Here is a 14,975-nt window from a genome sequence, read left to right on the forward strand (position 1 = left end):
TGATCCATAGTACCCTGTACTTCAGTGAGGTCAGCAAATAAAGAAAAAAAAGAAAGAAACATTCCTTTTTCAACATCTATCCAACAATTACTGTACCTCAGACATTCCCTTCGAAAAAATGTCTCTTCCATCAGTGGTTTATGTGGCACCATGTCTTGCCTCAAAGCAAAGTTAATTCCAACATAAATTGAAGAAGAGAATCCTGTCACTGAAGGGCTCAGATAAGGCGCCGCCGCTATCAGTTCTTCTTCGTGCATGATTTACAACACTGCTTGCCATAAAATTTGTGGTTACAGACACCATGCTGGGGTACCAGATGACACCAGGTGAAGAAATCCACACAAGAAGGATCATCTGAAGGAGAGAAATCCAAGCAATGCGGTAAGACTGTGTTTTAGCAAGGCTACAACTCAGGCAAGGGTTCCGCACACTTGTATGCATTTGGTAATATTAAAAACACGATGGGTGACTCAATTCAAAGAAGAGAACCAGGAAACAGCTTTCCTCTCAAAAATACTGGTTTCTTTTTTTAATTTGTTAAGAGATATTTAATTTCTTAAGAGTTGCAATTTGTTAATTTGATAGAGACAGAGCTAATATAATAGGAAGGTCAGAGGCTAAAGAAATTACAAAATTTCAAGCACGCTTTGAAGCTCAGGAAAACAGGAGGAAGGTCCACTCTAGAGGATAAAAAAAGTCATCTGTGTTTTCATCTCTGATTACAAATGTTCTAAAGCCAGGTCCTCGTACAAAGGAGCCTGCTCCATGCTTGACGCTGATTACTTGTGGCCATCAAGATCGCACGGAGCTTACCTGCACTGCGAAGGAGTGTCGGCTTTGAGTGTATGTGCACGGAGACACAAAACGCACGGCAATCTGACTGCACGGACCCTGCTTTGTGCACAAAGTGCTCTGCTATGTGTCTGCACGCCAGCACTTTCCAGAGGGACTTACTTCTCTCCGTTTGACTATGCAGGGAGCCTAAGAAATCTCTCTTCTTAGACACTTGAGTTCGGGGGCATGAGTCAGGCTTCCAGGACTTTGCCTATGCCATGTTGGTGAAATCTTAATTAACTGCAATGGGAAAAGAGCCAGGCTGACAATGCTTAGTTCTGAAAAGCCCAACTTTTAATTACAAATACAAATAAACCATATTTTTCAATTAAGGTTTTATTTCACTTAAATTTATGTAGAGATCATTTATACACACAGCCCGGCTGCTTTAAAAACATTTCATAGCTGCTCCTTTCTACAGTTTTGTAGTGGATGCTTTATGTTTCTTTAAAAGAGCAGAGTGATGATTCATATGGATGATTTATAAACAAATTCACCATGTCTGAGAGAGCAGTAAGACATTTAAATGAGGTTTAGCAAAATTTATAGCTAAACTGAAATCTCCTGTGAGCATGGGAAAAGATTCCCTTCGACTCTCAGAACTACTGTTTACATGGTCAATAAAGGGAATTTACAAGGAGACAGCGAAGAAAAATCTCGCCGCTGTTGTCTGCGTTCTCAGATGAGCGAAGCTGAGCCACGGAAGACAAATGCTCCCTCGCATAGCACAGACAACTCCTTCGTGTTCCCTGGGCCAGGAGTCACCTCCGTCTCTGTAGGAACTTCTTTCGCTTAGTCACCACTTTGCTTTTTTTGACTCCCTTTTACATGATGGCAAAGGTGATTTTGTATACCTTTATCACCCTCAAATGTATTTGAATAAATAAGAAAATAATTTCATAGTAATAATTTTTTTAAAAGATGCCGTTTTATTCCTCAGTTTTTAAAAACGTAAGCCTGTCTGTAAATGCTCATGTTATGTAAAGAAAATGCTGTCCTTGAACAAAGAGTTGTCCAGGACTAGGGAGCTCAGTACGAACTGCAGCCTTCCCGCTCCACAGCCTTTCTGTTCTTAACTGGGTGGCAGCAGGGGTGAAACTGGGAGCCCAGCACCAGCTTCCACATTACTTCACCTACTGTCCACCAGGCAGAAGTGGCTGCTGGGAAGAGGCAAGGCAGACAACAGAGACAAACGTGCACAGCACAAAGTGAGGAAAGCCGTTCTGATTAAGTCAGGAAGAAGCTCTCCTGCCATGGAAGGGCAAATTTTCAAAAATTACAAATTACTGTTTAAAAAAAAATTATAAGCAGTGAGGAGGCAATGTTAATAAATCTTTATGTCCCTTTTGAAGATTGGAGTGCAATGCTAACATTACAGAGGTATGGGCAAAAGCTTCACTCTTGGGACCTCATCCAAAGACCATTGGAATGAGCACAAAGACTCCCACAAACTTCAATGGATGTGGATCAGGCTGTCAGTTCCTTATTTCTATTTACTCAAGTATTTATATGTTGTTTAAAATTTCATTCATTTTAAGCAGTTGGATTTACTAGGAGTTACGGTGACCATAACTGCATCTAAGAGGGATGGAAATGACCCAGTTTGTCTAGGAAAGTGTGTAAACTCTCCCTGAAACATTACTTTCTTGACTGTGATCGCTGAGCTGGAGCTGCATGGCTGATAATAGAGACTGATTTGCTTCAATGTGATTCCAGCACAGCTGGTTCCCTCTCTTTTTGCTGGTTTAGACAGAAAGTTAGAGAGCAGTGAAGAGATAATTGATCTCTAGAGCCTGACGACCCAGTTATAATAAAGGGGAAAGGGCTCCTGCAGATGTTGAGGAGAGAGAGAAACAGGCCAAGTCCAAAATTAATAACAGACATTACTCCAGACATGAAATATAGCAGAGGAAGGCAGGGGTGAAAGAAAAGTGCTTGCTATATCGTGACAAAAAAGGTTGTAATACAGAAACTCCAAAGTACAGCACAACTTATTAGGAAGGTTAATTAGCATTTGAAGTGTTAAGAACATTTACTTATAAAAACAGCGGAACTATTTACTTATCCCTTTTTGGACCATTTCATCGATATATGCTTGTTTGGATTCAGGTCCCCTGATAGATCAATTCGACACTCTGCAGGCCTTGAGCTGATGCAGCAGGACGGTCTGTTATCACCGGGATTTACAGGGTTTCTGCGCACAGCGAGTGCCAGGAACCGGTACAGCTGAGAAGGGGGGTGGCTCATGTCAGTTTACAAGATGCAGGGCCAGAGCTTGACCTTTGCTCCCAACTCTGTTACCACCTTTCTCTCGCAATCCGGCCTAAGTTTTATAGAGGTTACTTTCAGCTCCCAGTTTTAAAAAGGTAACAAGACAGTTAATGTACGGTATTTTGAAAGTGAATGTTTAAAGTGCTTTAGCATACCTAGGTAACTAGTGTTATATGGGACAAACCTGGACCCCCATCAGCTTTTCTCCTGCAGTTAAGAAGGAGTCACAAAGTGTAACCAGCTTGTAAGCAAATATCTGGGATGGGGCTAATGCACCTCTCTCTTTCTGTAGTGGTTCTGAGAGAATTCCCCTTCCATCATTCAGAGTGACACAAAACCTCTTGCTCCTCCTGCTCCTCTAGAATTGCAAAACACACTGAAGAGGTGGAGAGGGATACAGTCTGTCTACTGTATCCCACTACAAGTGGGGACAGAGCTTCTTTTCATGTTCCTTGACTGCATGTCACACACTGATTGGAAGCAGCAAGAAGAGAAAGTACGTTCTAGACAAAGCATTTTTGGACTCCCAGGATATGGGTGCAATCTGAAGCTTGGGCAAAGCTTCAAAAGACTAAAAATAAATGGCAAGTTCTTATTGCTTAGTTCAAAAGTTGCAATTCTTAATCATAAAACAGTACCAGCATAGGATGTTTCTGTTTTACCCAACAAGATAGTATAAAGATGCAGCTCAGAACCAAATAGCATAACTTTTTGACATACTTTTTTTTTTTTTTTAACATATCCCTGTTTTTAAAATCTTCTGTCTCAGTTATATTCTCAAGTCTGCTTTAAGAGGGTTCACTTTGAGAAGAGAGATGCTGTGGTACCAGAGAGTAACTGTAAAGCTGGAAAGTCTGGGAAAAATTCATTTATGAAGGAACATGCCAAATACTAATCTTCAGTGGGTGTAACTGGAAAAGGTGATTTTTTGCTGGATATAGAGTTCTAAGCAGGCAACCCTGCTGCAGCACGTAGAGCTGAGTTTTACCTCTTTTCACAGGGACCGGGCAGAAGTTAGTGTTGCAAGCTCTCAGGACCGCTGGTTTCTGATGGGGCAAGCACCCTGAAGCTGGTCTTCCGTGGCGCAGGCACTGTACGCTCCGGGTTTGCACTCCCCCTCCACATGTCACTGTACACTGTAGAGAGGAAAAAAGTAAAAGCATCTTTCATTATAGAGACTCTCTGGGAGCCCGTGAAAGCCAGAGGAGTAACTTTCAAGGGCTTTGGATGAGACTTTCAAAGAGAGAGAGGTCAGGATCAGATGTGTTGCTGTTCAGCAACCCCCATCAGGACCAACTTTTCAAAGATGCGTGCATCTGTTCTCCCTTCCGAAAGTTTGGTTATTTAAGGACTCGGCTGAAAATTTCGTTCCTTACTTAGGCCTCGAGACAGAAACAACATTTTAGAAAACCTGTTCCTGGTTGTCTGCACTGATTTCTTTTGAACTCTGAGCCTCTGGGCCCAATCCTGCTGTCTGAACAGAGGTAAAACTCCCATTGGAACCATAATTATGGCAGTATCTGGGGAAAAACACTATGCATTTGCAGGAAGATCTATGAAGTATTTTAAAATGAATAAGCCTTTTACTTGTATGTGTTTCATGAAAAGTTGTCTTTAAGATAAATGTGATCATTTTCATCTGATTACAATTGTCAAGCATACATTGTTTCATGTAAATGTTATTAAATGAGTGTGTCTCACTGATATGTGACTCATAAAGTAGATAAGTTCCAGAAATACAGAAGCTTGTTTGCAAGAATGTAGAAACAAATACAGACTGATCCCATAATTAATCATAGTATTTAGGGAATTCCAGGCAATCTGTGCAGATGCTGAAATGCATTGTGCATATAGATATGTAATAGTTCAACCACAGTGCAGTTCGAAGAAGACTGAGAAGAAAGTGTTGGAAAATGAGTGTGGAATGTAGTGCCTTGAATGCTCTTCAGCATGAATAGCATTTTTAGGTGACATTCTTCAGTTTCAGGACAAAGAAATGGGCTGCACCAAAGTACATGATGGATGTGGACCAGCTGCATCCTGTTTCAGTGGCTGAGTGGTGCAACCTTCTTTAGGGAATGGCTACGTGCAGGAGACACCTGTGGATGGCTGGTACTGGAGATACCTCCTCCATGCAATCGGAGATCTGACCACAGCACAATGTAAGACTGGAGCTAGCTTTAATCTAGGTAGCTTGGACTCACATTGCCCTAAAGTCACAGTGGTGTGGTCTTCAGCATTTTACACCCGCCAGGTGCTTGTGCCGCTCCAGCTAGCGTCCGTTCTGTGGCATACGATACCATGGCCTTGCTAGGTTTGGTGCTCTCTAAGCCCAGCACTGCAGCCTCACCTAATTACGGTGGGTATAATTACACTGTCAAAGTGGCAGCGGTCACAGTGCCGTTGTTTTGTTCTTTAATGCTGTGTAGGGGATGCTACTTGAGCTACTGTGTAGAGAAACTTGCTCCTTTTGTAAACACCGTAAAAGCCAAGGCATGAAATAGGGCTGGAGAAAGAGTGCTAGCTGGGACAGGGAGAGAGAGACGAGAAAGTTTCCCATTCCTACCTGCTGCCAGGGTGAGGAATACCAGCCAGACACCATGTTGTACAGCGTTTGTGAGGGACAGGCTCCGTTGTTACAAGCTTCTTCCAGGTCGGTGTTTGGTTTCTTGATGTTTCTACATCTTCTCTGAGGAAAGGTGATCAATTTCCCATGGACGCTTTTCTCACCGCATTTTAGTTCTCGCTTTTGTACACCTGGGCCACAGGAGGCTGAGCACTGCAAAGGCAAAGTACACCTTTTACATCTACAGAAACACAGTCAGATAAAGGAGAACGTGCTATGCGCAAGAGACCCCAAATTATGCAAAACTACAAAAGCATTATATAACTAAAACCACAAAGACCATGTTCTGTAATGTGTAAACTGAAATATGAATCAAAGTCAGTGAAAGTCCTGAAAAACAAAGACATCAGGGTACATCTACCTACATCTGGATGTAAAGAACTGGTTTCGTAGTGGCTTGCCTACACCACCTGATCTTCACATGACTGCTCAGCCTTCTCTCCCCCCCAAGGTTTGTGTGTGTCCCTGGGTCAACGTTTCCAAGAGCAGCCAAGGCGGCAGTGAGCCATGCAACCGCACCACCTTACCTCACTCCAGGAAGAAATCACCCACTGGAGTCGGTCATTTTTGGGGCAGCGTCCTAGCACACAGCTCTGCTGGGATTCAGGTTTATGGGCTCTGCTGCACATACTTTCAGGCAAGATTTTAACCTTGGGAGAACCCGTACTTTTGCAGTAGACATCCCGTTTCTTAACACCTCTCCCACAAGTCTTGGAGCACTGTGATGGAAAGAAATATTCATTTGAACTAGAAGAAATGAAAATTGGCATTATTTGTATTTTACAGCAGAGCGTAGAAACTATGGCTAATGTGCTGTGTAGCTGCCATTATAATATAAGTAAACTTGAAAATCTATTGGTAAATAAGTAACAGAAACATCTGTGTGTGACTTCTAAAACATTGTTCTAAGAGCTTTCTTAATGTAAACTATGGACTCTTACAGCCCCCATGTAGGACAGAGAAGTGATATCTTTCTTCCGTAGATGAGGAAAGTTGGACTTGTGAGCAAAATGGTTTTTCCTTGGACAGCACAGTTGAAAGCTGGTCCTAACCTCCCATCTCAAAATCTCCCACGGCAAGATGTTCTCAGCTATTTGTTATTTTGTCCTCACCTTGGCCTAGAGGGATGAGACAGAGACAAAGAAAACTGCCCAGGGAATCTATACATAACTCCTTCACCAAATGAATCTCGGTACAAGACGGAATCTGATACAGACAATGAAGAAGTTTGACCAAAGATATTTTAATTGCCAAGGTTACAACTGAAGCTCAGGACAAGTCACCAGTGAATAAATATGCATTGCTGAACCGTGGTTCAGTTGAAAAGACATTCTATAGTTTTCATTGCCTTAGCATACAACAAAATGCACGAACCAGCCATTTCTGATTAAATGAAGAAATAAATGGCCCTGAAATAATGCTGCCAGCTTTCTACCTTGTTGCATCCTCTTCTAATTGTTCCTCTTTTTACTAATAATTCAGGGGCACGTTCTAAATCACAAATTTTTTTAAAAGATTTCATGAAAGCAGAGTTGTACTGAGGCTGCAACAGAAATACCTGCATGCTGAAAATCTGTGGTTTTAATCTTTCCCCCAAACAAACAAAAACCTCCTTTCATTTAAAATTACTCTGATTTGTGCAGAGAGGCAGGCTATTTTGCATTTTTTTTCCCTTTAACTCCCTTGAGCCTGTGATAAAACAGCTTTCAGCTGAATCTTAAAGTCTTCACTAACTTGTTCAATAGGCCCGTTCGCCACATTTCTGCAGGACTTGTGGACTTAATTTTCATAGGCTTATTTGAAAATCCCAACTTGAATTGTACACCTCCTGAAGAGGAGAAAAATGATTTTTTTTTTCATTGCCTTTTTTTTTTTTATTTTAGAGGAAGGAAAGTTTGAAAGTGTGAATGTGTTTGTTTTCCTTTTAAAGTATCTAATCATCATACCTGAATTTTATAATCTCCTGCCACACTAAGATTTCCTGCACATACACTGGAAGAAAAAGTTTCTTTTTGAGTGTTAAAGCTGTGTTACAATGGACTATTGAGTAGTTCCTCGTCTGTCATAGTACATCACAGGGCACTCCCCTGGAGAGGCAGTCTGTGCTTCTCAGCTGGCAATGCTTAGGTCAAGATGTTCCTGAACACCTAAGAGTAACAGTACCAACAAGTGTACACAGAAGTAATAGATTTTTCAGTAGATTTAGATCCACCTTGAATCTCACTAAATGAAGATGGAAAAATAAAAATAGTGTAGCTCCTTTTGATACAAGCGTACTGTCAGCTCTCTGCTAAATCCCAGATTTCCCAGTACTTCATTTATCCTTACACTAACAGTTCCTATGAGCAGCAACAGTAGTGAAAGAGCAGAGATTAGTTTTGTGTAAGCGTGTGTGTGTTTTTTAACTCAGGCTGATTTAATGTCAGGCAGTTCGCAGGTTTGTGAAGCAGGGTGTGTACACACAGGAATCTGCCCAGGGGCCTTATGCCCCTCATGGCAATTAACTGCAGCGGTACTCTACTTGCAGTAGAATAGTTACTCTAACAAAGGCAAAAGTACAGAAGTGATTAGTGAATGTGTAAATCACAAATTTATCAACCCACAATCCACATATGTGTGCGCATTAATATGCAACTCTAACCCCAAATAGTTCTTCATTCCTTGACTGCCTGTCATCTCTGAGAAAAGTTCATGTTGCTGTGGGAAGTAACCTCAGAGGGGGGTTAATGGCTTTGAGGAATTCATAGAGCCTTGAGTTCTGAAACCAGAAAAAATTATCTGTCTGTTTGTATGTACCAAAAAGGACACCACGTGTCCAATTCTGGCAAGCCCTCCTGTCCGAGCACTTAGGAAGGCTAGTTAAAAAATATATACATAGTTTACATATTATCTTCATGAATAGAGCCACTTGCAAAATGCTGGTCTTCACAAAGGTTGCACTATTCTTCTTTTTGAGCAGAGTTTTTGGCTATATTTTATTTATGCCAGCAGACAAAAATGCAAGTTTTTCTCCAAATTACCTGAGACCATAGGCCAGGGCTCCATTCAGGTGGGCAGTCCTGACTATTGCACATCTGCACCTGTGTAGGGGTGCTGACAGGACACAGGGCATGGGCCACTACCTCCTCCCTTTGGAAAGCCCGTTTCTGGACACACTGAATGAGACGACTTTGTTGCCCTCCTCCACAAGATTTGCTGCAGGTGCTCCATTCGCCTGTTGACCAGCTTAAAGGAGAAAATGTATGTTTGTTAGAAACACAGGGGTCCAATAGCTTTATAAAATCAGTACATATGAGCCACCTATCAAATGTGAATTATTTGGGGATTCTGCTTAGCCTGCTCTCCTGCTGTACTGGTATCTGTTCAAGCAATCAAAAAGCCTTATTTACATAATACATCTTCAAAGCATGGAACATTTTGCTAGGGATGAAATATAAATCACAAAAGTAGAAAAACTAGTATTACTTATTTACAGTTCTTATCTACCAGAACCAACTTGCCTAAGAATCCAACCTGGAATCTGGAATTCCACGGGATCTGAGAGAGGTGCTGCCATTGAGGCTAGTGGAGTATCTAGAAGATCCAAGGGTCTGGCTAACAAATCACCATTCCTTTTTAGCCATGCCTGTGCTTTTAATTGAAAAAAAATCTCTCTCAAACAGGAAAAGAAAAATCTTTTCTAAAGACATGTTAGGATGATCGCTTTTGTCACTTTAGCTGCTGAAGAGACCTCCAAACAGACTAGGAGACCCGAAGCCAAAGGAAGAAACCAGATAGATGGAGAGAGTTCTGTAAATCGATAAGATTCGATTATTGGAAAGTTTTGCCCTTTGTTGTGACATTTTTTCCTTTTTACATCTCTTTTGGAAGACAGGGTGGAGGAGGAAGATTCACCTAAGCTGGTATAAGGGAAAAGCTGGCATGGCAGGGAAAGAACAGGGCCGGTTTAGCTGAGCATGTACCTCCCGAGGCATTTGTGCATAGGTACATCCACACAGGGCGACACATGTTGGCATGGTGCTGTCCAGTGGCATCTATGTCAAACCTTACTGGCCTCTAGTCACAAAAAAGAACTTGCTTGCTAAAATCAGCAGTCCTGTCATTAGTGTCTGGAGGATTTAAATATCCTCAGACTAATAAATTTGGCAGACAGATGATGTAGAATCTAAATAAAACAGAGGAAATTTAACCAGCAAAAGCTGTTGGGCAAATCTATACTGCGGTCACAGGCAGGCTTCAGTTACGCATCATGTCGCTGACGTTACACAAAGTCTGAAGAATTACTGCCAACTGCTCAGGCTAAGTTCCGTTTTGAAGTGTCAATAGCTGTATGTCAGTAGCAGCATTTCTATTGTTGAAGCACTGAGTGGGTCCCCAGCCTTTGTGGAACAGCCTGCAAACATACAGCCAAGTGCCCTTGTCCCTGAAGGCTTACAACGCTAAGACCATAAATAACAACTAGATAGGAAAACAGAAGTGACGAAACAAAGGAAATTAAGAATGACTAAACGATTACTCAAGTTGAGAACTCTTATTCGAAGACCCAGCACTGAATTTAAACTAAAGATTTCAAAACAGCAGTTTTACAAATTTTTAGTAATTTATGCCACAGAAAAGGTTCTCGTCTCAAATCTGACTGCTTGGCCTATCCTGCTTCCACGCTTTCTCACAGCGTCAGCCCTGTGACCGCCGGAATACTGCTTACATGCAGTTTTAGTGACAAGGAAGCTTTTTTTTTTTTTTTTACTTTTCTTACTGTATGAAAGATGAACAGCATCCCATTTCCCTGTCTGTTCACATCTGCCTGAAAACAAAACTAATTTTAATTTGTAAAAAATGTATAAAAAGCCTATTTGGGAAAAATTCCTTTGGGAATAGAAGAAGTCCCAACTCTCAGTCTAGTAACTTCAGTAACTGCCAAAAGTAATGGGAAATATAAAAAGCACTAATTTAAGGACAAAGCAATATTAATGTGAAAAGTCAGTAGTTATGTAATTCCAGAACATGTCAGAAGTTTCCTTTTTGTCTGATTTATAAATATTTGGACTATTGCAATACAGACTTCTGGAAGAAAGTTATCGTTTTAATCCTTTTTACAACTTTTAATTAGTTTGCCTTGATGTTTCTGACAACAGTGATTGGTAGAGCAACCAGAAGTGTTCATTTTAAGAGTTTATTCACCAAGAATTAACTGCCGAGAAAGTTCCCCTCTTCACAGAGGAGAGGGCAATAAACCTACTTTAACGTCCTCTAGCAAACTGCCATTTTCCAAGATTATCTGGGCCGTGATCCAAGAGTATCTTTCATTAGCTCAAATAACTAAATAATTATGACCAGATTTGGCAGCTCTGAAATCCAACAACAGCAGCGTGCAGTACTGATGCCTTTCTGTGTTCTTACTGTTGGGACAGTAGTGTGTTCCTGCTCAGACGAATGCGCCTTTGTTCTTAGGCAGTAATTATTCCTCACTGACCTTTATACGTCGGGAGCCTCTTCTGTGTCACAAAACTGACACGCTTGGATCTCATCTCTTGTTCACCTCCTTCCCTTGCCTATTATGCCCACCGTATTTGGGTTTGCTTTATTTGCTGGCTATTAAGCATTCTTTGTTTCCTCCATGGTATTTATTAACGCTACATTTTTTGATGTTGGCAGTCTCGGTTTTACGGGAAATATTACATGCCGTGACTTTCTGGGCAGATTGCTCAGCAGAGATGTTCTGGCATAGTTTCACTCAGCTGAATGGCAATCTGTTAATTTAAGACATGGTCCTACATGTAGATCCTCCATACATTAATATATCCTAAGGATTTTAAAAATAATTAGTGAGTTGAATTGTTTTTCCCTAGAGGTGGCTTGGGGCTTTTACGGTTTTTCTTTTTGTACTCTTTATAGGGTTCAAGTCATTAATTGTCTTTTAAAGTAGTAAATAATATCAGAACAATTTCAGCATGAAAACATTGCACTGTGTGTCAAAATGGATATTCAGCATTTTCAGTGATAGTTATATCAGTGGATGTTCAAAATACATTGGGGTCTCTGGGTAATAGAACTGGAAATTTTGTGTGTGGTCAATAGAAATGAATAAGATTTTGTTGAAGCTTATAGCATAACAATGCCACATCAAAACGAAGGTAAGCATCAACAGCTTAAAAAGACTCCTGGGAACATCATAGACAATACATTTCTGTGTACATGATACCGAGTTCATTGGATAAAAATAGTTCTGGCAGAAGATAAGTCACATATGAAAAGATTGTGTTTGGCTACAAAGATTACTTAAAATTGGTGTTGAGAAAATCATGTGGCTAAACGCAATCTAAAGAAACTGCTGAAGCAGGAACATGGGGCTCTCATGTCACATGTTACCATTATTTAAACCTTATCTCTATCGTTTTGTGGTCATAGTGTATAATTTGCCATTTGGATTTTGTGTACTCTGCTGTAATCTTCAAATTTTGCAGGAAATTCCAAACTATTACTGGACCATTTTTTTAGTATGTTCAACATATTGCAAACTATGGATTTTTAACTAAAACCAAAGCCACTGCAGAACATGTACATCTTTTTGCTTTGCCCCATCATCCTCTTCTGGACTGGGGGAGATGAGGAATGCTTCCTATTAAACTTCATTAAATGTGTTATTTTATGAAGTATGGGAGCGGGCTTAGCCAATTGCTTTTACCGCCCGTTGCTTTTATCACCGCAGAGTAAAACCAGCAGATGACTCCAGGTCTAGAGCTTTCCTCTGTGTCCTCTGCCTGCTGCCGCCTGTGCGCCTCAGTGCATCTTCACGTGTCTTTATTTCCCCCTGAAACACTCTTAATTTTTTCAACATATCGCTTTAGAAAATCTCCTGGTTTGGAGGTCAAAATGTCTTGTCCGACATCATACAGCTTTTCTGATCTTTACTATAAAATTAAAATATTGCTAAAGTTGCAAAGTCAGGAATCCAAAAGCGAAAAAACCAGCCGAAGAATGATGGCCGGTGCATCCTTAAATCTACCCATTTATATTCTAAGCCCCATAATACTGTGTTTAATTATATGAGCACACAACATTTTTTTTCCAAAGGACCCCTACTACAGCTCCTATAAATCAGTGTAACTCCCTTGTTTTTAAAGGAGCTCTATTGATTTAGACCAGCTGGATTCTAAATGCTTATCTATATGTCAATGTCTTCCTTTGCATCTCACCTTTCTTATGTCTTTTAGAAAATGAGATTGTTCACATAGGCAATGTCCTCGTATTTATTTTTGTGGGCACCAGGAGCATTGCTGACGATTTATTTGCTTTAGATAGTCCTCTTCTTGGTATCATAATACTCTGTGGGACATTTTGTCCAAAAATCACTAATTACACTTCACAAGATTCTTTTAACCTAATCTAATATGTGGAATCTGAGTCATGGGGCCAAGCTTCCACACGGGGAGTAGCACTTTACTCAGGAAATGGTCTTATTGATTCAAGGTGAGTAAAGGTGGCAGAACCGGCCTCTAAGTAACTTAGATTTACTCAGTGTCACATAGCTAACCCCAGCATGGTGACAGAGCTGCAAGCAATCCTCAGGAGGTCTTGCTTAGCACCATTAGAAATACCGCCTCTGTTATTATCATTGGGCAGACGCCTACACAACTAACATTTTTAAACAATTACTGGTTTATGTTACAGAATAAAAGCGGGTTCATCTAGCAGGCTATACAATTCTGTGTGCCTATGGGAGAGGACTTCTTTCGTGGCAAACTCCGGAATAAGGCACAGCAAAAAGGTACGAAAATAAAGAGAACTTACTACGCTGGGCAAGGATTTGTGTTGCATAGTTTTGTTTCAGTTAAAGGCTTCGTCCTTGGGCCACAAAAGGAGGAATTAACTCGTGTACGATGATCTTCTAAACATATTGCTTTTGCTGTAATGTGTCCTATGGAAGTATTAGGAAAAAATACAGTAAAATAAACGTTTACGCAAAATATAAGAGGAAAAGTAGTAGGGAAGAATTTTAACTAAACAAGTCCAAGCTCATCCTTGGTACAACTCCACTGACTTGAACTAAATAAAATAGGATTTAATTTGGCAACATGTTTTTAACATTAATTTCCTTCTCTGTAACACAGGTACTATTGAAGTCAGATGAAACATTTTAGTTATAAACAGCATATTTGCAGAATCTTCCCCCAGCAAAAATTAGTAATTCTTCAAATCTTAATTCCCTGCAGAAACTAGCAGTGCTTGCTTAGAGCGCTCCTTATGCACTTGCAAACTGCAACAAAACACTTTGCACCTTTTTACAGGATATCTTTACAGACTTCAGAATTCTGCAGGTTCCTGTACCTAAACTCTATCCAGTGTCAACATCAGGGCACATTACAGAGAAGACTACAAATGCCTTCAGAGATGAAGTGATTTTATAGATTTATCTTTTAATCGAGGTGTATCATTCACCTCACACATGGTTCATTGGGCACAGTAAGTCAAATTTGGAAACACGGTTATTGCCATCATCTTTTTAAACGGAAGCAAGAAAAATACAGTTGTCATATTTTATGTCTGCAGTGCTCCTGCCAGTCTTTCTTCCATAAAGAAGAAGGTCTTTCTTCTGTATGTATTGATACACACTTGCAAAATTAAACGCGGCTGAAATGTTTGAGATGCTTTAAAAACAAGACAAAAAAGAGGACTGGCAATTGGAAAGTTACCTACCACCACCACAAGTAGCTGAGCACTCTGACTGCACCGTCACCCAGGAGTAGCTATGTTTTTTGACAGATGTCTTGTTTTCATTGTTGGTTTTGGAAAAAGTATATTCCCAAGCAATCCCAGGATTTTTGCCTTGTAACAGGATCTATAGAGGGGTATTTGGGGTTTGTTTAAAAAAAAAGGGAAGGAGGTAAAAAAAAAGAAAAGGATTCTGTCATTCTAAAGGAAGATGAACTAAACATGATACACACGTAATATATTTATACACACCACGTTTGTGAAAGAATTTTCAGGAGACCTAATTTTTTGGTAAACTAAAAACCATCAAAGTAATTCCTAAACAGCAAAGCGTTTGCTTGGACTAACGCCTGCAGGGCAGTTAACAGAAGAGTGCAGAAATACACGGTTCAGCATAACGCTCCTTTAAATCAGAAGGCATTTGACTGGATTGGTGAAGCAGAAATGCCTTCAGCAGGTGTGAAATATCATCCAAAGGCTTCAGGCAAGGCAGTAGTAGGGGCTGCCCCTGCCCCAGCTCTCAGTGCTCTGC

The 14,975-nt window shown here is 40.5% G+C and overlaps 1 protein-coding gene across 2 annotated transcripts in view; it reads right to left on the reverse strand.

The window, feature by feature from the left end:
* Positions 1–238: 238 nt before the first annotated feature.
* Positions 239–14,975, reverse strand: part of ADAMTS18 (ADAM metallopeptidase with thrombospondin type 1 motif 18) — a gene marked incomplete at both ends in the record, with an annotated part of 76,626 nt that continues 61,889 nt past the window's right edge. For both annotated transcript variants that reach the window (XM_082320835.1, XM_082320834.1), the window contains 7 exons: positions 239–354; positions 4,094–4,241; positions 5,672–5,884; positions 6,259–6,450; positions 8,752–8,956; positions 13,523–13,649; positions 14,429–14,570. In XM_082320835.1, the coding sequence (XP_082176961.1) occupies positions 239–354; positions 4,094–4,241; positions 5,672–5,884; positions 6,259–6,450; positions 8,752–8,956; positions 13,523–13,649; positions 14,429–14,570 (1,143 nt within the window). The remainder of the gene's footprint in view (positions 355–4,093; positions 4,242–5,671; positions 5,885–6,258; positions 6,451–8,751; positions 8,957–13,522; positions 13,650–14,428; positions 14,571–14,975) is intronic.

The sequence above is a fragment of the Platalea leucorodia genome (assembly GCF_965183815.1).
Source record: "Platalea leucorodia genome assembly, chromosome: 8".
In the NCBI taxonomy this organism is placed as follows: domain Eukaryota; kingdom Metazoa; phylum Chordata; class Aves; order Pelecaniformes; family Threskiornithidae; genus Platalea; species Platalea leucorodia.